This window comes from Hippocampus bargibanti, linkage group LG17, assembly GCF_051943395.1.
Source record: "Hippocampus bargibanti isolate YZ-2025 linkage group LG17, ASM5194339v1, whole genome shotgun sequence".
Taxonomy (NCBI): domain Eukaryota; kingdom Metazoa; phylum Chordata; class Actinopteri; order Syngnathiformes; family Syngnathidae; genus Hippocampus; species Hippocampus bargibanti.
Genome location: NC_142750.1, coordinates 9,845,317 through 9,865,250, shown reverse-complemented (window position 1 = coordinate 9,865,250; position 19,934 = coordinate 9,845,317). Strand labels below are relative to the sequence as shown.

The 19,934-nt window shown below is 47.6% G+C and overlaps 2 protein-coding genes across 8 annotated transcripts; both read left to right on the top strand.

Annotated features, from left to right (window-relative positions):
* The first annotated feature begins 283 nt into the window (after positions 1-283).
* On the top strand, positions 284-12,082 carry sh2b1 (SH2B adaptor protein 1). 5 transcript variants are annotated; one of them, XM_089018220.1, is made up of 10 exons: positions 329-545; positions 1,644-3,494; positions 4,779-4,880; positions 4,955-5,046; positions 6,487-6,560; positions 6,644-6,799; positions 6,869-7,080; positions 9,526-9,700; positions 9,816-9,906; positions 10,753-10,914. In XM_089018220.1, exons 2-10 carry the CDS (start codon positions 1,869-1,871, stop codon positions 10,772-10,774), a joined length of 2,550 nt encoding a protein of 849 aa, XP_088874346.1. In that variant the 5' UTR covers positions 329-545; positions 1,644-1,868; the 3' UTR covers positions 10,775-10,914. The 5 variants fall into 5 exon arrangements, with proteins under 5 accessions (XP_088874347.1, XP_088874346.1, XP_088874344.1 ...); XM_089018218.1 differs by having other exon boundaries at positions 332-545; positions 6,641-6,799; XM_089018219.1 differs by having other exon boundaries at positions 332-545; positions 6,484-6,560.
* A 129-nt stretch (positions 12,083-12,211) lies between these two features.
* Positions 12,212-19,929, top strand: socs7 (suppressor of cytokine signaling 7). Of its 3 annotated transcripts, none has more exons than XM_089018224.1 (10): positions 12,212-14,929; positions 14,994-15,034; positions 15,160-15,258; positions 16,744-16,881; positions 18,128-18,270; positions 18,346-18,514; positions 18,583-18,711; positions 18,817-18,952; positions 19,028-19,139; positions 19,566-19,929. In XM_089018224.1, the coding sequence occupies exons 1-9, from the start codon at positions 13,593-13,595 to the stop codon at positions 19,116-19,118; spliced, it is 2,283 nt and encodes a 760-aa protein (XP_088874350.1). In that variant the 5' UTR covers positions 12,212-13,592; the 3' UTR covers positions 19,119-19,139; positions 19,566-19,929. The 3 variants fall into 3 exon arrangements, with proteins under 3 accessions (XP_088874350.1, XP_088874348.1, XP_088874351.1); XM_089018222.1 differs by having other exon boundaries at positions 19,028-19,159; positions 19,566-19,928; XM_089018225.1 differs by lacking the exon at positions 15,160-15,258 and having other exon boundaries at positions 19,028-19,159; positions 19,566-19,928.
* Positions 19,930-19,934: the final 5 nt, after the last annotated feature.

The following is a 19,934-nucleotide window of genomic DNA, read 5'->3' as shown; positions in this document are numbered from 1 at the left end:
AAAGGTTGCTTGAGGTTGCTTCACACACGCACAGCGGATATTACGTATTACATATTTTGTTTGGACGTTGTGCCATCTAGTGGAAGAGCTTTGAAATGTTTGGTCTATCACCATACTGGCAAAGATAGATCAATATTTTAAATCGGATGGTTTTTGGCTGACACACTCAGGCAGCTACAATAAAAGCTTATTTAGAGTCACCAGACCATCCAAAATCTAACGCAGAGAGATCGATAAATAGGTAGCAAAGCTATGCATCTGTTTGTTTTTATATATGTTTTATGTCACTCGTTAATTGTGTGACGTTAGATTATCGCCGAATCTCGCGAGAGTTTGTCCAGCCTGGACTAGCAACTAGCAAGTATAGCTCGTCGCGGCTTGCTGCTGCTCCTCGCAATCTTGTTCTTGAGCAACAACAAGCAGAGCAAGAAGCAAACGCTTCCCCATGGGACGCCATCGCGCTGCTGTGCGTCCTGCACCTCCGCGCTCGGCTCGTTTGAGCTCGGCCCCACTGACGGACGCCTGAGCGCGGCTGTGATTTGCAGGTAGTGTACGTTGATGCTGTTCCTCGCAGGTTTATTAATAGCCGCCAGATAGCCGCTGGCTGCTCGTAGCTAGCTGTTCAGCCTACGGGCTAGCCTAGCTCGACAATGCCTTTTGAAAGGCGAGGTGCTTAAAGCGCTTGGTTCAAATGTGGCGCTTGGACAAACGCCTCACACAACGTTGCTCGTTTGCTGTTACAGATAGCGCGTTTAAAGCAGGTTTTGTTTTATGGGTTTTGTTTAGCTGAATGAGTAGCACCCGCTTTGCTAGCGAATTTGAAATTGTTATTTATCTCATCGTTACACGTAGCTGCATGCTCAAAACTATCATTCACAACTTACTATTTACATATAATTTACATGTAAAAACTGCTATTCAAACCGTATGGTCGTGTAATTCTCGCGACATCGGAACAACATGATCAGACGAATCTTTTAAAGTGATGAGAGTATCATTTGCGGCATAACGTAAGCAAGTGACTTTAAGAGCGTCGAAAATGAACCAACTTCTGCCCCACTTCTGATTGGAGTATTAAGTCAGTTGTGGTCAAGAATGAAGCGGCGCCTTTTCGCTGTGGTTGTGTCCGACGTACAACACCTTCAGAACTTTGTTCATCGTTATCGTGCTTTCATATTTTCAGATTTCTCCTATAATTGGAAAACTGTTTGAACACAGCAACGGACAAAACAATATTACTGTATTTCTAATGAATTCATTGCAGCCACTGTATGATTCAGTACATTTTGGGCTGACCAAAATCCTTGTTTAAAAACTACAATGAAGATAAACCGTAAGTGTTCAACACAAAATTAGTTTATTTTAGTAAAGTTATTCAATGTACAATATAAATGCCCCAAGTAAGACCTTATGATGATTATTGCGGTACATCATTTTTATAATAGATGAGAGTCATTTATATAATATTTAGCTCAAATGCAGTGTGGAAAGAATATCACCGGAAGCATTTATACTACTAACATTACTGAAATTGATTTTGGAAGTGACACAATCTAAAAAAATATGATGGTAATATCAATGTTGATGGATTGTTGTTAATAGATGATCATTTGTGTGACAATGTTGCTTTATTTGTGGGTCAGGATGCGGGCTCCCACACGTGGCCTCGCCGTTGCCGCCTGACCGCTGCCACGAATAATGGACGTCATCGAGCTCATGTAGCCGCACGCCATAGGCTCCCATGATGCATCGTGACCCCTGATCGTTGGCACTCCGCTGTAAACAATCGGACACCCGTGCAGCGTTTCCTGCATCTGTGCGGTCTCACAAGTCAGGACTGATCTGATTGCACCTTGTCGGCGGGAGAAATGAATGGCTCGCTTTTAACCCCTCCCAGCCCACGGGCCACAAACTCCTCCCCCTTGCCCCCATCACCCTCCCCTTCGTCGTCCCCGCCGTCGCCCTCTCTGCTGCCCCTGTCGCCCCGGCCGCCCCCCCTCCCTCCTCTGATGAGCCCGCCGCCCCCGACCCACCTGTCCTCACTGTCGGACACGCCCACGCCTTCGCCCTCTCCCTGCCTCAGCTGGACTGAATTCTGTGAGCTTCATGCCCGCGTGGCGGCCGGCGACTTTGCGCGGCACTTTCGGGCATTCCTCTTGGAGAACCCGCACTATTCGTCGGACTCAGCCGCCGCCTTCTGCCGCCGCTTCATGGATCGCTTCGTCCGCCACTTCCAGAACGAACTGGAGGGGACACCGCCACTCGGCGGCACCTCCGGCAGAGAGGAACTGGTGAGCTGGGCTCCCCAGTCAGATGCCACCTCCCTGGAAGAAGAGGCCGCGTCGCCCTTGTCGGTGTCCGGGGGAGCCGCCCCGCCCTGCTCCGCTGCCAACGTGGCGCTGCAGGCCTCCAAAGAGGCGACCACGTGCCTCCTGCTGGACGGCCAAAGCGGCGACAGATTTCAAGACTCCTACGCCCATGGCCAGGTCCTGCCTCCGTCTTCGTCATCCTCTTGCTGCTCGTCTGTGGGAGGCAACAACGGCCGGCGGGACGACAGGGGCGGTGCGGCGATGGGGGGGAACGGCGACGCTTCTGCCGTGGAAGAGGAGGATAGCTGGCCCGGCGCAGCGTCGATGGGGGAGGAGGTGGAGGTGCAGGAAGGGGACCGCGGCGAAGTGGACTTCTCCGATGCATCGCGGGTGGCTAACGCGTTGCCGCCCGGCTCCAAAGGCAGCGCCCCGGGCTCGGTCTCTAAAAACAAAGTGAAAAAGCGCTTCTCGCTGCGCAACGTGGGGCGCAGTGTGCGCGGGAGCGTGCGAGGCATCCTGCAGTGGCGAAGCTCTTCCAGCGATTTGGGCCCAAGCCCGCTGCCCGCCAGCTACAGCTACAACATGGCCGCGCACGATGGCGCCCCGGCCCGAAACGCCACCACCCAGCCTCCCACGCCCACCTCCTCCATGCCCGTATCACTTTCTATGCCCCTGTCGCTGCCCCACTCTTCTTCGTCATCCCTGCCCCCGTCGTCGTCCAGCAGCGCCACCTCGCTGCTGCTTTCCGACGCCGCCCGGGAGCGCCGGCGCAGCAACGGCGAAGGCGGCGAGAAGGACAAGTGGAGCCACCGCTTGGAAAAACTGCGACTGACTCGATCTCCGCCCGCCGTCCTCACCTCGAGCTCCGCCTCTTCCGCGCTGCCGCCGAGCGGCGGCGCCACGCTCAACGCGGCACCAAGGAAGGTTGGGCGGCTGGTTCGGGAAGGCGGAGTCAGCGTCAGTTCATCCAACGATGAGCTGAGCGGAGGTCATAGCTTCCCGGGCTTTTCCTTTGTTCTCCCTCTTCACGGCCTCGACAACAACAACACGGCGGCCGCGGGGGGCGGCGGTAACGTGCCGTGGAAGGGCGGACGCTGGCACAAGTGCCGACTGGTCCTCCGAGAGAGGGAACGGGAAGGCGAGCGAGGCGACGAGGCCTACTTGGAATTTTTCATCCCACCCAAGGTATAACCATGACATTGGTGATGAGTTGAATGTTAAAATACGGTGATACCTTGGCTTATAAACTTAATTGGTTCCCAGACATAGTGTCTAAGGCGAAAAGTGGGTATCCCAAAAATTAATTTCTCATAGGAAAACATTTAAATGAAAAGAATCCGTTCCCAGGTCCCCATAAAACATAATTTTCTACTTTTCTAATTTTCTAAGCCTTAAAACTATACAAAATATACCTTATTTTATGTATAATAAATGTACTATTGTATTATAATTAAAGAAATAAACTGCGCTGTAGAATAAAGTCATTTTATTTGCCTTTGTGATGGTCGTTGATGACTTGATGGAATGGAGTGGCCGATTTCATCAGCATTAAACACTTGATGAAGAACGTAACCTTCACCATCTTGATCAATGATCCCTTGTAAGTGCTTACTCTGCGCTAATTTTACCTAGTTCCTCATCAATTGTGTCCTGTTTAGCTGGGTTGATAGCTTTTTGCATCAAGTGTACTGATGGCTTGTGCGGGTTATTTGTGGAGCCTGATTGATGGGATATTTTAACCTTGCAGTATACACTCTGCCTCTGAACTATCAAAGTTGAAATCGATTTTGTCAGTCTCCCTCTGTCGTCTGCCTGTCTCTTTAATGTTTAAACCACCTCTCCTCACTGCTGCGTTCTTGACCAATCACGTGGCTTTAACCAAAGACTGGGAGCGGGGAATAGAGGACAAAAAATATCGGCAGCCATTTTCTTTTTTTGAGAATGGCTTCACACTCTCTCTGTCTGTAAATCCCCCCTCACTGCAGCGATCTTGACCAATCATGTGGCTTTAACCAATGACTGGGGGCGGGGAATAGATGACTAAAACAAGCCGGCTCATCAATTGTGTTCTGTTTAGCTGGGTTGCAGTCTACACTCTGCCTTTGAACTATCAAAGTTGAAACTCTCACTGTCGTCTGCCTGTCTCTTTAATGTTGAAACCACCACCCCTCACTGCTGCGTTGTTGACCAATCACGTGGCTTTAACCGAAGACTGGGGGCGGGGAATAGAGGGCAAAAACAGTCGGCTGCCATTTTGTTGTTAGAAGAACGGGCTCGTTCGAACGACACGTCACTCATTGAGGCAGCTCCGTGTACGAAAAAGTTCATATGCCAAGTAAAGTTCGTATGCCAAGGTAAAATTTTCATAAATGTAACGTTGGTAAACCAAAAGGTTCGTAAGCCAAGGGGTTCGTAAACTTAGGTATCACTGTAATGACGTTTGCATCCATCCACCTTTGGCACGGTCAGGCGTCCAAACCGCGGCGGACGGTGGCGTGCGGCGCCATCGTGGATGTGAGGAGCACCACCGCGCTGGAGGTTCCAGACAAAGAAAACAGCTTTCTGCTGCAGGTGAGATGCCGGCGAACACTTTATACCTTGTCCTCAGCGTCTTTGCGCTCATCCATCCGCATATCGTTTGTCAGTTGGAAGGCGCCGTCCAGTATGTGATCGAGACGCGTGACGCTGTCCAGATGAAGGTGTGGCTCAGCGACATCCGCAAGGGAATCTGTCTCAGGTCAGGAGCGACAACGCTAACCCGATATTATTGACAACAGATTGCGATTTGCGAGTGTACGTCTCAGGTGTCAAAGTCAAGGACCGGGGGCCAAATCTGGCCCGCCACATCATAAATGAGAGCAAAACCAGCATGTCAAGTTCCATGATGTTTGCCAACAATTGTCCCATGTCAATTACAATAACAGAGTTCCTTTTTTTTACTTAAAAAAAATGAAAACTAGTTATTCATTAAAGGACAACCGACACCATTTTTTGTGTTTCCTAACTGACATCAGAAAAACGTTTTATAGCATCTAAAATACCCAAAACACGCAGTATGATATTTTTAGTCAAATGCAACACATCAATAAAAATGACTTAAAGCACAGGTGTCAAAGTCAAGGCCCGCGGGCCAAATCCGGCCCGCCACATCATTTTTTTCGGCCCGCGAAAGCAAATAAAACTTGTTAAATTCCATGATGATTGCTAAAATCTGAGCCAAAATTTCATATTTTTGGATGTCAACCACAATAAAAGTCATTATTCTTGACTTCAGATTTGAAAACGAGTTATTCATTAATTTGCCGTGTGCTCTATATGTAATATTTGAAGGGATTTAAACATTCTAATGGGTTCCCCAAATTCATAATGGCCCTCGAGAGGAAACCATAACTACAATGTGGCCCGCGGCAAAAAATGACTTTGACACCCCTGACTTAAAATGTCCAAAATATACAAAAAAATTGAGCTGCGAATTGGGCATTTTCAGAAAGTCCCGCCCCCAGTTTGTGATGTCACGCCTAGACGTCTTGCCTTGCTCGAGATTCAAAACAATGGCTTCAGATTCTGAGAATATGCTTTCTTGTTACGCATCCAGTTATGAATATGATTCAAATAGTTCTGAAGAGATAAGTATAAATGTTTGCAATCGATTAAAGAAGGTCTTCTGGGGTCATTTTGAGGGATCAAGACTGATGTGTAGCGTCACAGAAAATGCAGAAGATGGCGCCAGAGCTCCGTTGGAAATTGGTTGATTTTTCAGCTTGGAATTTTTGTCAGCGAATATCAAATGTTCTCTCGGTGTAACAGACAACGAGTCACAATTGCGTTATGTATGTGTTTTCCTTGTAATTTCGCCATCAACACGGATCAACACAAAGTTTTCAGACCAAACAAAGTACCGCAAAATGCATTGAGGTGATGCAAGATACGTATGTCCTTTCTCGGTCAGGGGCGCTCCTTCAGTGACGTGACGTGAGGACTCGTCACCAACTCAAAAACAAGACTTCCTGAATATTCAGCGCGAGTCTTAAAACGTAAAATACAGCTATATGCGGTGGAATCTTTGTAAAATACGCTCAGTAGAAGTCATTTGAAGCCATTTTACAAATTTTGGACACAACTTGTCCGGAGACGTCGCTTGTCCTTTAAGTCAACCTACTGTTATGCCCCGCAGCAGGCAAGAAGATACCGACTGTGGCGGCTTGGCGGACATCAGTGGCACGCCCGAGATGATCGACCGTCTGTCGCAAGGTGAGCGCGACCAAATGCACGCAGCACAACATGGAGACCCTCACTTGTACCTTGACGCCGCTTTCTCTCTCGCGTTGCAGCAGTGTGCTATGGCGGCGTAGGGGGCTCCTCCCCGCCAATGGATCCTCTTCCACCCGAATTGCCGCCACGAGCTCCCTTGGATGAATCCGACGCTCGTATCCTTGGAGGAGGCGGGGCTGGACTGAGCACGCCGTTTGCGGAGACGCCAGATGCAACAGGTGGATGTGAATATAGCGTCCCGAGCTATTCATCCCTGATGTCAACGTTTGGATCCCTTCCCCGCACAGGCTCCTTCCTGTTCTCTGAGGTGATGGCGGGGGAGGCGCCGGAGCACCCGCTCAGCGAGTGCCAGTGGTTCCACGGCACTTTGTCGCGCCTCAAAGCCGCCCAGTTAGTGTTGGCGGGCGGGCCGGCCAGCCACGGCGTCTTCCTGGTACGCCAGAGCGAGACGCGACGTGGAGAATACGTTCTCACCTTCAACTTCCAGGGGAAAGCTAAGGTCAGTGTCTCGGCACAGCAGCCAACTACTCCGGTTTTGCCGTAATATATACGGTTTTCATGGTCCCATTCCGGGTTACGGTTTTGGAATGAAAATTACAGTTTCCAATAAAAACAATATGTCAAAAATCGTCCAGATAGTAAATACTCAACGTTCATTCAAAACCACTATGTAGCGTATCTAAATTTAGAACAGGCTATCGGCACAGTGCCAGCGCTAAGCTTTATATGAATTGCGCATGCGCCTGCTACGAGTCATTCCTGGAATCGAGAGTCAAGATTTAGCATTTCTAGGAGTTATACTTCGCTCAAGAAAAGGTGAAAATGACGCCAGTTTGTAATTTGAGTTTGATAGCTATTTTTGTCAACCCATAGGAATGTAGTTTAAATGTGTATATTTAAATTTACTAACAATGTCTTAAAATTCATTATGCTTTTTGAACAAGATTGATTATTAACTCATTCACTGCCAGAAATGTGCAAAAAAAGTGTCCACTCCAGTGCCAGGGTTTTTGTCATTGTCACTTGAATTCCAGGACCCACAGAATATTGATTTTAGGACTGCATAAACATTCAATGCAGTGTTAGAAACCATAGAGTCTCTTCTTTCAACAGAAAAAATAGTTAATTTCTAAATTACATGGATCTGGAGTTATATGAGCTTGAAATGAGGGCAGCTGTCCAAAATACAATGCAATCCATCCATAGTGGTTTATATGGTGCTTTAGCAACAGTTGAAGCTGGAACAAAGCGACAACAATGAAAAAAGGGAACTGCCCCCCTGTTGTGGAAGGGAAAAAACATTTCCAGAGGCCATGGCCAGCGCTTTATCGGCACCCAAAAAAAAAACCCGAACAAATTCAGGAATGGCGCTCCATGTCGTATTTTCAATTCCCGAATAAATTTGTGAATGGCAGTGAATGAGTTCAATGTTGTGTAGATTATGAAATATGTCTGTTTTGTTTTCTTATTAATAGTGATGGGCAAGTGGAAGTATAGGTATTTTTTTCACAAGTATACATAAGTATTGACATAACATTTGGATGGTGTTTTTAGCCTTATTTTAAGTAGCTGTAATGTTAAAAATCATTTGGCTTGACCAACTATATACTGTATCTATAAAGAATAACAAGAGTCATATAATAAACACAGTGCCTATTGCACTTTTACTTTGGCTTTTTCATGACACTTTAAAAAAATATATATATACAGTGATACCTCGGTTTACGAGCCCCTCGGCTTACGAACTTTTCGGTTTACAAACGTTACATTCATGAAAATTTTACCTTGGCATACGAACTTTTTTCGTACACGGAGCTGCCTCAATGAGTGATGTGTCGTTCGCGAACGAGCCCGTTCTTCTAACAAGAAAATGGCAGCCGACTGTTTTTGTCCTCTATTCCCCGCCCCCAGTCTTCGGTTAAAGCCACGTGATTGGTCAAGAACGCAGCAGTAAGGGGTCGTGGGTTACAGACAAAGCGAGAGTGAAGCCATTTTCAAAAAAACCAAATGGCGCCCAATTTTTTTTTTTTTAGTCCTCTATTCCCCGCCCCCAGTCTTCGGTTAAAGCCACATGATTGGTCAAGAACGCAGCTGTGGGGGGGGGGGGGGGGGGGGGGTAAACATTAAAGAGACAGGCAGACAACAGAGAGGGAGTGATAAAATGGATAGAAAACAGTGAAATTTGGACTCGTTTCAACTTTGATAGTTCAAAGGCAGAGTATGGACTGTAGGGTTAAAATATCCCATCTATCAGGCTCCACAAATAACCCGAACAAGCATCTGTACACTTGAAGCAAACAGCTTTCAACCCAGCTAAACAGAACACAATTGATGAGGAACAAGGCAAAATTATCGCAGAGAAAGCACCTCCAAGGGATCATTCCTCAAGATGGTGAAAGAAGAAGGCTACGTTCCTCATCAAGCGTTTGATGCTGATGAAACCGGTCACTCCATTCCATCAAGCCATCAACGACCATCACAAAGGTAAATAAAATGACTTTATTCTATAGTACAGTTTATTTCTTTAATTATAATACCATAGCACATTTATTATACATAAAATAAGGTGTATTTTGTGTAGTTTTATGGCTTAGAAAATTAGAAAGTAGAAAAGTATGTTTTATGGGGATCTGAGAACGGATTATTCTCATTTTAATGGTTTCCGATGGGAAATTATTTTTTTGAGATACACACTTTTCATCTTACACACTCTGGGAACCAATTAAGTTCGTAAGCCAAGGTATCACTGTATATGACCGACCGGCATATTACAAGGCTTTTCTGGTTTCAAAAGTTGGCAGGTAAGCAGCTGCCGTCCGCAAATGTCATCCATTTTTTTCCCTTTTGACGCCGCCGACACCAAGCTGCCATTACAAACGCCTCCTCACAGAAACACCCACGCCCGCATTTGAATTTTCGGTATGCTCGCCCTCCTTTCCGGCAGCACCTGCGCCTCTCGCTGAACGAGGACGGGCAGTGCCGCGTGCAGCACCTTTGGTTCCAGTCCATCTTCGACATGCTGGAGCACTTCCGTGTGCACCCCATCCCCTTAGAGTCGGGGGGCGCCTCCGACGTCACGCTCATCAGCTTCGTGGGCGCCGCTGCCGTCCGCCAGCCGGGTACGAGCCGTAGCATGACCGCCTTTCACCCCCCCCCCCCCCCTCCCCTTTCCTCTGCGCCCCCGTTGCCCCTCCCACCTCTGACATCTTGTTTGTCCGTCACTCGTCCTTGCAGGCCGGGAAAGGGCGGGCAGCCGGCCTACCGTCTGTGATGTCATCACTACGCGCCATCCCGACTCTCCATCAACCCCCATCTCTGACTGTGTGTAAGTGACTTGTGTGTGTGTGTGTGTGATTGTGTGGGTGTGAGTTGGCTTCTGAGAGTGAGTGCATACCTGTCAACTGATACATTTTCCCTGTATTTTAAATGTTTTTTTTATCATTTCTACAACTACGACTTGTATACGGGAATAATTGTTTTTAATTGTTAACTGATCTTACAAAGATAATTTTGACTCAAATGCAGTTGGTCTCAACTGCTGTTAGCTAACGTCAATGCTACCGCCAATCGCTACTATTGTCACTACAAACTAGCAATCGTATTTTTCTTAATTTATTTTTTAATTGCTGTGTGGTCGGATTGATAAAAGCATAACGTGCGCATTCGCGGTCAGCTGTCTGCACCTACGCTTGTGTTAGCATTTGTTTTTATCATTTCAATTAATGTACGGCGTACTGCAACTTTTATAGGGGAATTGTCATCATTTATAAGGACAGCTATTAGACAAGGTTGACAGGTACGTGACTGACTATGAGATTATCTGTAGTATCTGAAAGCGCCAACGGAGTGAATGTGAGTGTTTGAAATAAAAAAAACCGGTGCGTGTGTGTGTGTGCCTGCGCATCCGCATTGCTCATCCGTAATTGGCTGCTTTGTATAATGCTGGAGGGAACACTCTTTACAGCGTGTTGAGAAGTTGCGCCAATCTCCATGTAGAAAACAACCTTCACTTCCCAAACAGGAAGGAAAAGAGTTCAGTGTGCGAGTTTACTGTTTTCATCACAACCTCAGCCGCCGTGACTTTGTTCCGCCTCCTGACCTCACTTCCTGTCACTAGCTCCTCCCCCTTCCCCCTCATTCACACTCTTTCAATACATTTTCTTTTCCACAGACTTGACCAGCAGACCCCGTAGCCCCCCGCAACCCCCCGCAATGCCACCGGGACGCCCGCCACCCCCGACGCCGCCTCAGGAGAGAGGACGAGAGACGGAGCCAGAGGCGACGTCGTCGTCGGCAGCCGCAGCAAGCGCCGGCGGCGGGGCGGAAAGCGGCGGGGCGGCGGAAGACTGGGACGACCGTGACGGGCCGCTGCGCCAGTTGGAAGCGGCGGTGGCGGAAGAAGAAGAACTGGAGGCCGCCCGGGCACCCCGAGCCGTGGACAACCAGTATTCCTTTTTCTGAGGAGGCAGTGAAAGTGAAGTAACGGGAAATGAGTGACAGCCAGACTAGACGAGACAGACCCACGCCGAGAGCAGCTTACGACACGAATGAGAGCCACGCTACATTGGCCTCTGCGTACACGCGTACCTCATATGTCCGCCGCTTGATCTTCACAAACACCTCATACAAATCTGTGCATGTATGAACCATTGAAGTCCTCTGCGTGCGTGCGTGCGTGCGTGTGTGTGTGTGTGTGTGTGTGTGTGTGTGTGTGTGTGTGTGTGTGTGTGTGTGTGTGTGTGTGTGTGTGTGTGTGTGTGTGTGTGTGTGTGTGTGTGTGTGTGTGTGTGTGTGTGTGTGTGTGTGTGTGTGTGTGTGTGTGTGTGTGTGTGCGTGCGTGCGTGCGTGCGTGCGTGCGTGCATGTGTGCGTGTGTGTCTCGAAATGATTGTACTGTACTGTATGTGCTTGGGTACGTGACTTTTTTTAATTTGTTGGCGCGTGAACGCTCATACCTGATGTTTTGAAGCCTAGCTGATGATGTCATCTCATCATGATCCACTTCCTCGGTTGTTTTTTATTTTATTTTTAGTGTTATTTTTTTTTTTACCTCAGCATCTCTTGGTGAATCGTCCATCTGGTGGCTGCCACTGTCCACGCTGGCGAGAAGAATCTTGATTTTATTTGCATTTGTGTGCTTTTTATTTTTTAAGGGATGGGGCTAAAAAACAACAAATGTGGGTCTCTTTTTCATCCTTTCAGAAAAAACGTGACTACTCGTGCCTTTTCGGTGTCATCTCTGCTCAAATTAGTGCTTATTTTTTGGGTGTTTGTTTCGTTCTTTAGATTTTTTTATTTTATTTTCTTTGAATTCCACATGTGATCTGTCTGTCGTGTTGTTGGTCGGTCTGACAACTCTTTGTGCCTTTCTCCTTCTCTTCTTCTCCCTCTTGTCATCGCTGGGACCGTGTGTCGAGGGCGTCGGTTCTGTGTTTCCCCCTCATTAGTTTCAGGTACATCGTTGAATTTAATGATTATAATATAAATATAGTGAAATGTTAACTCACTGTCTTCATTGATTATTCGCTTTTTAGTGACACATCAACTGGAGGGCAAAGAAAGAAAATACAATAGCATGCAAAACATTAAGGAGCTAAACATTTCTCTTTTGCGCCTGTACACACCCGAGAAAAAGATTGGACCTTGGTGGGGCATGATATTTCAGCATCCTCACGCCAACGTGTAAGTGAACTGTCCACATATTAATATACAGTATATGTCTGGATTGGATTAGCCTTTATTAGTCTCGCAGTGGAGAAATGTACATTTCACAGCAGCAAAGTGATGAAAGGAAAGAAAGAAGTAGACAAACAAAATAACGGAGCTGCTGTAAAGGCAGCCACTTGCAGTGCCATCTTGAAGCTAAATCGAAAAATAAATAATGTGACAACACAAAAGACATAGTCCTTCAATCAAAGCGCTTATGGGCATGGGTAGCATTTGCACATAGATGCCTACTTACACACGCAGCACATTGTCATTGGTTTTGTGGTTGGGTTTAAAATCCACTCACTCTCTGCCCAAATTGGAAGACTGAAAATTGTACTTCATTCATATTCATATCCATCCATTTTCCGTACCACTTATTCCTCATTAGAGTCGCTGGGGTGCTGGAGCCTATCTCAACTGTCTTCGGGCACGAGGCAGGGGACACCCTGAATTGGTTGCCAGCCAATCACAGGGCACACAAAGATATATAACAGTCACTCTCACACCTAGGGACAATTTGGAGTGGGAGGAAACCGGAGGACCCGGAGAAAGCCCACGCGGCCCGGGGAGAGCATGCAAGCTCCACACGGGGAGGCCGGACCGGGATGCGAACCGGCGACCTCTGCACTGTAAGGCCGGTGTGCTAACCACTCGACTACCTACCGGGCCACCCTCCTTCATGTTCCAAGAATTTTAATCAGAAGATAATTTTGAATAGTGATTGTATTATTGCAAAGAATGTATTTGTATTTTGTTTTCCTTAAAATATTAAAATCGAACTTAGTCCGTTGAAATTCACACTTAGAATACGAGAAACTAGGTCATTTTCAGTTTCATGGGTAAAAAAATATGACAAAGGAGAAATTTTGGGTTTTTTGTCCATGTCCCACTGAGGAAATTGGGCGGGGGGACGTTGCAAGGATTGCTCTACCATTAAACTTACTTGGTTAAGATATCAACATAAAAATATATTGCGATTATTTTGGCACCGCCGAAGAGCGCCGCAAATTGACGTGCGCGCGGCCGAGAACGATGATTGACGCAGGTGCTGAGCATGCGCAGGCTGTCTCCCATCCATGTTGTGTCGGTGGAAGGAGGGGGCTAACTGCTCACAGCTAGCCGAGCCCGAGTCCTCCTTCCTCGTCTTCTTATCTTCCCTATTCCTGTTCCGTTTGGAGGTCGGGAGGACATGTCCCGGGCTTGCCGCCCCACTAGGCGGCCGCCGAGCGCCGTCGAATCTCCCGCAGCTCTTCTCTAAGCTAAGCTAAAATAAACCAAGCTAAGCTAACGTTAGCCCGTGACGATGACCGACGAAATGTCTCCTGACTTCGTGTTGATGCGCCTCTTCGTCTCGGCGGCCGAGTACGACCACCTCGATCACCTGGAGCGGCAGCCCGAACACGTCACATCCGGGAAAGCCGGCTTGGCTCACGGCGGCTTAGATGGGGACTCCGGCGGGCCCTCGCCGGCCCTCCTTGGTTCGGCGTCCCCGCACTACAGCTCACCTCTGCCCGGTAAAGGCGAACTCGAAGGCCGGCTGCTGTTGCCGGAGGCGCCCCCAGACTCCGAGGACGATGAGGACTTGGACTTCGCCGATTCTCCCGGGTCTAGCTCGAGGGCGCAGCTGATGGTATTCCGGAACCGGATGTTGGACTTTGGCCTAGAGCAACCACCTATAGAGGGGAAGGAGACCCTGTGGGTGGACTCTTCAGAGCCGGATTCCGGTCCGGCTAGGGTGGTAGAGGAGCTGGACGTGTGTTGCGTTCCGTCTTCTGAGGCGAACCAATCTGATCCGTCTGGGTCGGTTCTGTGCCACCCACTGGCGAAATGGCCACAGCTGAGTCTGATGAACAAGTGTGATGCCGGTGACAAAGATCTGGTCCTTGCCCTGAACCATAGACCGGATCAACCCGGAGGTGGGGAAGGCGATGACGGCGTAACGGCGTCCCTACCTCGGTGCTCCTGTCTCCTGGGCACCAGAGAGATGGCACCAGACGAGGATCCAAGCGAGACAAGTGATGCCCTGCTGGTCCTGGAAGGCTTGGATGCAGATGCTGAAGTAGGAGAGTTGGGGCTGTGTAGAAGCGTGGGGCCCATGTTTTCCAGCGGAACCCTTAGCGGGCTGATGCAGCAGGTCCACAGACTGGCGGGAGAGGCGGGGGTCTGCAGTCATCAGGCGTGGAGAACCCCCACAACTGTTCACAGACCTACTGGCTCTCTCCCGAACCAAACGGACGAGCGTCTTCAAGTATCCTCCTTCACCCCGGCATCTCACACCAGCAACCCAGAACCGCAGCAGCGCCCGCAACGCCAGTCCCGTTCCCAACCCCAGAGCCGGGCTACCACCCCCAAGCTGGGCTCTGCCACGGGGGGCCGCTCTGCTTCCCCTCTGGTGGTTCTGGAAGGGGACCTGCAAGGTGGGGACAGGACACCCAGAGCCAAGTCCAGGAAAGGGGCATCCCTGAAGGTGCGCCTGAGCAAACTGTTTCGTACCAAAAGCTTGTGCGGAGGCGCAGGGGGCCACCTGGACAAGAGGCCATCCCTTGCTTCCTCCACTTCATCGGGGGGGAGTCTGGTGGACGTGTGGGGTTCCGCCAGGTTGTGGGGGTCCACCTGTAGCAACATGGAGGACGGGGGCAGGTAAGAGATCAAAGGTGGAGCGGCGTGGTTACTTTTGTGATAACAATCACTTCCTGTTTGTCAGGCTGCAGACGTCCACGTTGACGTGCTCGCCGCCCTTCACCGGTGAGCACACGTGACATGCTAACCTTTAGCATCCGCTTCTTTTTGAGCGCTAGTCCTACATAGCGGTGATGTCACTTCCTGACCTCTTTAATCTCACTTCCTGTCCTATCTATCTCTGTGTGAAGGTGAGACAGTCTCTCTGGTGGATGTGGAGATCTCTCGGAGGAACTGTCTCCACCCTCCGACTCCTCCACCTCCACCTAGACGGAGCCTCAGTCTGCTCGGTACTATTTCCTCTTCCTCATAATTTCTGCTTCCTGTTCCACTTCTACCTCCTGATCTTCCTCTTTCCTTTAGTTTTATTTATAAATATGACTTTTAGTATCTGACTTCTAATTCTCTTTTTTAGGCCGATTCTAAATTTGGGGAGAAAAACAATTCCTATGGCCCTTTAATTTGTAGATCAGAATAATATTCATTTGGCAAGTATGAATAACACACAAGGAATTTGCCTCCGGTAGAACACGCTGCACTAGTATCATCATAAAAAAATTGCAAAGAGGCACTGTAAATTATATTTGGGGTCCTGTTTAATAATAATGATAATACGTTTCATTTCTAAGCGCCTTTCAAAACTCTCAAGGTCACTTTTCAGTCACAGCATCAGTTTTTCCAGCGTTCACTCAACCCACAAGTAACTCAAATAGATAGAAAGCTAGCTCACTAGCAAATAGATAGCTAGAAAACTAAATTTCTTGTACTTGAAAGTGTATAGCAGGCAGGTATTAAGATTTTGTACGCTGGCGATCGCCTACCACGGTTGGATGCCATCTTGTCTAAAGTTAAACGTGTAATAATAATAATAATAATAATAATAATAATAATAATAATAATAATAATACATTTGATTTATAAGCGCCTTTCAAAACTCTCAAGGTCACTTTTCAGTTCTGTTTAGAGAGTTAATGGCTCGGGGGAAGAAGTCGGTTACATGTCTGCTGGTTTTGGTCCGCATGGATTGGTAGCGTCTGAGGGGAGTAGCTGGAAAAGGTGGTGGGCCGGGTGCAGAGGGTCCAGTCGGATTTTCCGAGCCCTTGTAGATAATGCGGAAGGAACTAAATACGCAACTTATTTTTGGTCACTTAATACTTACATCAGTAATGAGAGTAGATTCCGGGTTGAGTGAACACTGGCGCGTGTGGCTGCCGCTGCTCACCCGCAGAGAAAATATCCTGTGACTGTAAAGAGTCCTTGAGAGTTTTGAAAGGCGCATATAAATAAAATGTATTATTATTATTATTTCTCTGTTTGACATATTTTGCGCTTTAGCAGCCAAAGGCAGACAGTGATAGAGAATTTGTGCATGGCCACAGAAGAACTGGAACAACACTGATACACAACGATATGATTTGGAGTAGCTCCCACACAAAAAAAAAAAAAAAACAAAACACTGGCAGCCCCAAAATACTTTTGATGTCACAACTGATGATATAATGCTTGTTTTTTATGCCTCTTTGTGTAAAAAAAAAAAAAAATAATAAAAATTATTGCATTTATTTACTCAATGAGCGTCAACAAAAAAACAGACAATTTGTATTCCTTTTGATAACAAAAACATTCTGAAAAAACACGCTCGGTTGTGGGTTACATGCAAATCAATCGTCAATGTCCATTTGATTCCTCGTACCATTCATAAAAAAAAATGGACGTCAATGATCCACCCGCATCCAACCAAAAATGTTTTTTCCATGTGTCTTCTGTCATGTCAGATGATTTGGGGGGTCCCCCGCCGCCACGGATCCCATTGTCCGATTGCGTCGGCGGGGCGTCGATGCAGTCGCTACCTCCCCGTCCTATGGGTGCGCCGCCCTCCCTGAGCACCATCCAGCACAGCCTGAGTCTCAACGGTGGGCAATTTTCCAACTTGAGTTGATGCACCGCCAAAATGTGGAAACGTAAATACCGTGAATTTGGCTTGTTTGGCACATTTATTTCGATACGTGACTTAAGATTGGCCGTGATATTGCTTGAGCATTTGTGTTGCTTGCCATGCTTTTTTCTGGCATTCTTGGCACACTTAACTCATTCACTGCCAGATGATTTGCTAAAATATGTCCACTCCAGTTCCAGGGACCCACAGAATATTGAGTTTTAGGACTACATAAACATTCAATGCAACGTAAGAAAACTTCGACACACCTTCTTTCATCAGAAAAAATAGTTAATTCCGAAATTATATGGATCTGGCGTTATATCAGCTGGAAATGAGGGGCACACAAGGGGACAGCATTTTGTACAGCCGCCCCCACTTTCAGAGCCAAATAAGTAGGGCATATTTATTCGGGAATTGAAAATATGACGTATCGCGCCATTCCCGAATTGGTTCGAATTTTGAATTTTCTTACGTGGGGTGCAGATAAAACGCTGGCCAGACCTCTGGCAATATTTTTCTGGCAGCATTTCCCTTTTTTCCATGTGAGCACTTTGTTCCAGCTTCGGCTGTTGTTAAAGTGCTATAAATGAAATGTATTATTATTATTATTAGAACATCCAAACTCCACACAGGGAGGCCAGAGGCGGGACGCGAACCGGCGACCTCTGCACTGTGAAGCCGGTGTGCTAACCACTCAACTACCGGGCCACCCGAAATGTATTGTTGTTATTATTACTATTATTATTATTATTATTTATATAAACCAATAAGTATCCTGTGACTGTAAAGTGTCCTTGAGAGTTTTGAAAGGCTCTTATAAATGAAATTTATTATTATTATTATTATTATTATTATTATTATTATTATTATTATTATTATTATTATTATATAAACCAATAAGTATCCTGTGACTGTAAAGTGTCCTTGAGAGTTTTGAAAGGCGCTTATAAATGAATGTTTTTATTATTATTATTATTATTATTATTATTATTATTATTATTATTATTATTATTATTATTGCATTATGGACAGCCTGCCTCATTTCAAGCTCATGTAACTCCAAACCCATATAATTAAGGAATTAACTATTTTTTTATGAAGGAAGAGAGTCTAAGGTATCTTAGGCTGCCCTGAATGTTTATGTTTGCCTTATACTCTGGTGCGCCTTATACACGGGAAAATACGATAATTGAATACGTGGCCACCGTCTCTCTCCTCAGACTCATTTCTGCGGGGGCTCCCCAGGCCCATCCCTCTGCGGCCCAATGTGCGGAACCCGCCAATTCCTCGCCCAGCCCCCCGCCGCCCCCTGAAACGTCCCGACGCCGGCAATTTCGCCAACAGCCTGCGAGAGCTGGAAAAGGTCAGGACAGGTCGCGGGATGGTCGCGTGTAGCTCCACTGATGAGATGTTTAGTGTGCGTGTATTCATCGTGCAGTGCGGCTGGTACTGGGGTCCCATGACGTGGGAGGATGCCGAAATGAAGCTGAAGGGGAAAGCGGACGGCTCCTTCTTGGTGCGGGACAGTTCGGACCCTCGCTACATTCTTAGTTTGAGCTTCAGGTCGCAGGGCGTCACGCATCACACGCGCATGGAGCACTACCGAGGTAAAGCACGCCCGCGCAAAGCGCCGTTACGATGACTGGCCTGTGATGGCTGGCCTGTGTCCTCTTAGGGACCTTCAGTCTGTGGTGCCACCCCAAATTTGAGGATCGCTGCCATTCCGTCGTGGAGTTTATCGAGCGTGCCATCATGCACTCCAAGAACGGGAAGTTCCTCTACTTCCTCCGCTCCAGAGTCCCAGGTAGGCCGCCTCCCATCCCGAACACGTCATATCCAAATAGACCTCCATCTTGGAGTTCCTCTTGCTATTGCTATACATGGCTTGATGTTCTTGTCCCGTTTTCAGGTCTGCCGCCCACGCCGGTGCAACTGCTTCATCCCGTATCCCGCCTGAGCAGCATCAAGTCGTTGCAGCACCTGTGTCGCTTCTGCATCCGCCAGCTGGTTCGCGTGGACCACATCCAGGAACTGCCGCTGCCCACGTCAGGCTCCACCTACCGCCACCGCACTCCCCCCGTCGATGCGCCCGCTGAGCTATTGTGTCTCCCTGTCCCCAGGCCTTTGATCGCTTACCTGCGCAAGTTTTACTACTATGACCCAGAGGAGGAGGCCAATCCTCCGAAGGACGGCGGCGACACGCCAACGTAGCGACCTTGCGTACGGACCAACGTGAGTCCAACCCATCAAAGGCCAGTGTTTCTTTTCAGCATTCTCATACACGCATGCCACAATGATAACTTCCCACCAAATATTCACAGCCCTGACCTAAACAAACAAAATTAACATCATGAATCCTTGTTGAGATATCCTTGTTATTATTATGTGTATGTACAGTTTTTGCTGTAAAATAGTGAAAAAAAGCGCTTTTAAAAAGTTGTTTTGTAGACTTAGAACGATTTTTTTACATTGTTTACAATGGAAAATGCTGATTTGGCTTTTGTTTGAACAAATCGGTTTCAACAAATAGGTTTCTGGAATGCATTATGGTTGAAAACCAAGGTATCGCTCTCCAAAATAATCGATGAATCCCATAAAAGTGACTTTTTCAGTTAGCAATGTTATAATTGTGTGTGTGGTTTTTTTTTTACATCGTAGGTTAAACTTGAAGCTAGACTACGTCATGTACCCGGACGGGTTTGGAATCCCCTTCCTCCTCTGAGCTCTCTGATTGGCTGCTGAGGTCAGCAGTCGGAAAAGAACGAACTCTTGTCCCCGCATCAGCCGAAATTGGTCAAAGACACTAACTGCGGGGCTTCCTGGAACCTTCAAAATAAAAGTTGTTTACAGGACGTTGATGCTATCGCATGTAAAAGAAGCCCGAGCCGTGTCCTTCCCAGTGAGTGACGTCCAGAAAGTGGGCGGGGCCCTAAAGTTTGAAGATGTCACGTGACTCGTGCTGGGACACGCCTCCATGATGATGTCATTGATTGTGAACTGTCAATAAATGTGGACGGGGCTTCTCCC

What these genes read in the sequence shown, in the direction of transcription:
- sh2b1 (XM_089018221.1), top strand. Translation starts at nt 1,869, where the DNA reads ATGAATGGCTCGCTTTTAACCCCTCCCAGCCCACGGGCCACAAACTCC. An exon ending in CGCAAGGGAATCTGTCTCAG is followed by an intron (nt 5,047 to 6,483) that starts GTCAGGAGCGAC and finishes TATGCCCCGCAG; the next exon opens with CAGGCAAGAAGATACCGACT. An exon ending in GATCGACCGTCTGTCGCAAG is followed by an intron (nt 6,561 to 6,643) that starts GTGAGCGCGACC and finishes GCGTTGCAGCAG; the next exon opens with TGTGCTATGGCGGCGTAGGG.
- socs7 (XM_089018224.1), top strand. Translation starts at nt 13,593, where the DNA reads ATGACCGACGAAATGTCTCCTGACTTCGTGTTGATGCGCCTCTTCGTC. An exon ending in CCTCCGCTCCAGAGTCCCAG is followed by an intron (nt 18,712 to 18,816) that starts GTAGGCCGCCTC and finishes TCCCGTTTTCAG; the next exon opens with GTCTGCCGCCCACGCCGGTG. An exon ending in CAGGAACTGCCGCTGCCCAC is followed by an intron (nt 18,953 to 19,027) that starts GTCAGGCTCCAC and finishes CCCTGTCCCCAG; the next exon opens with GCCTTTGATCGCTTACCTGC.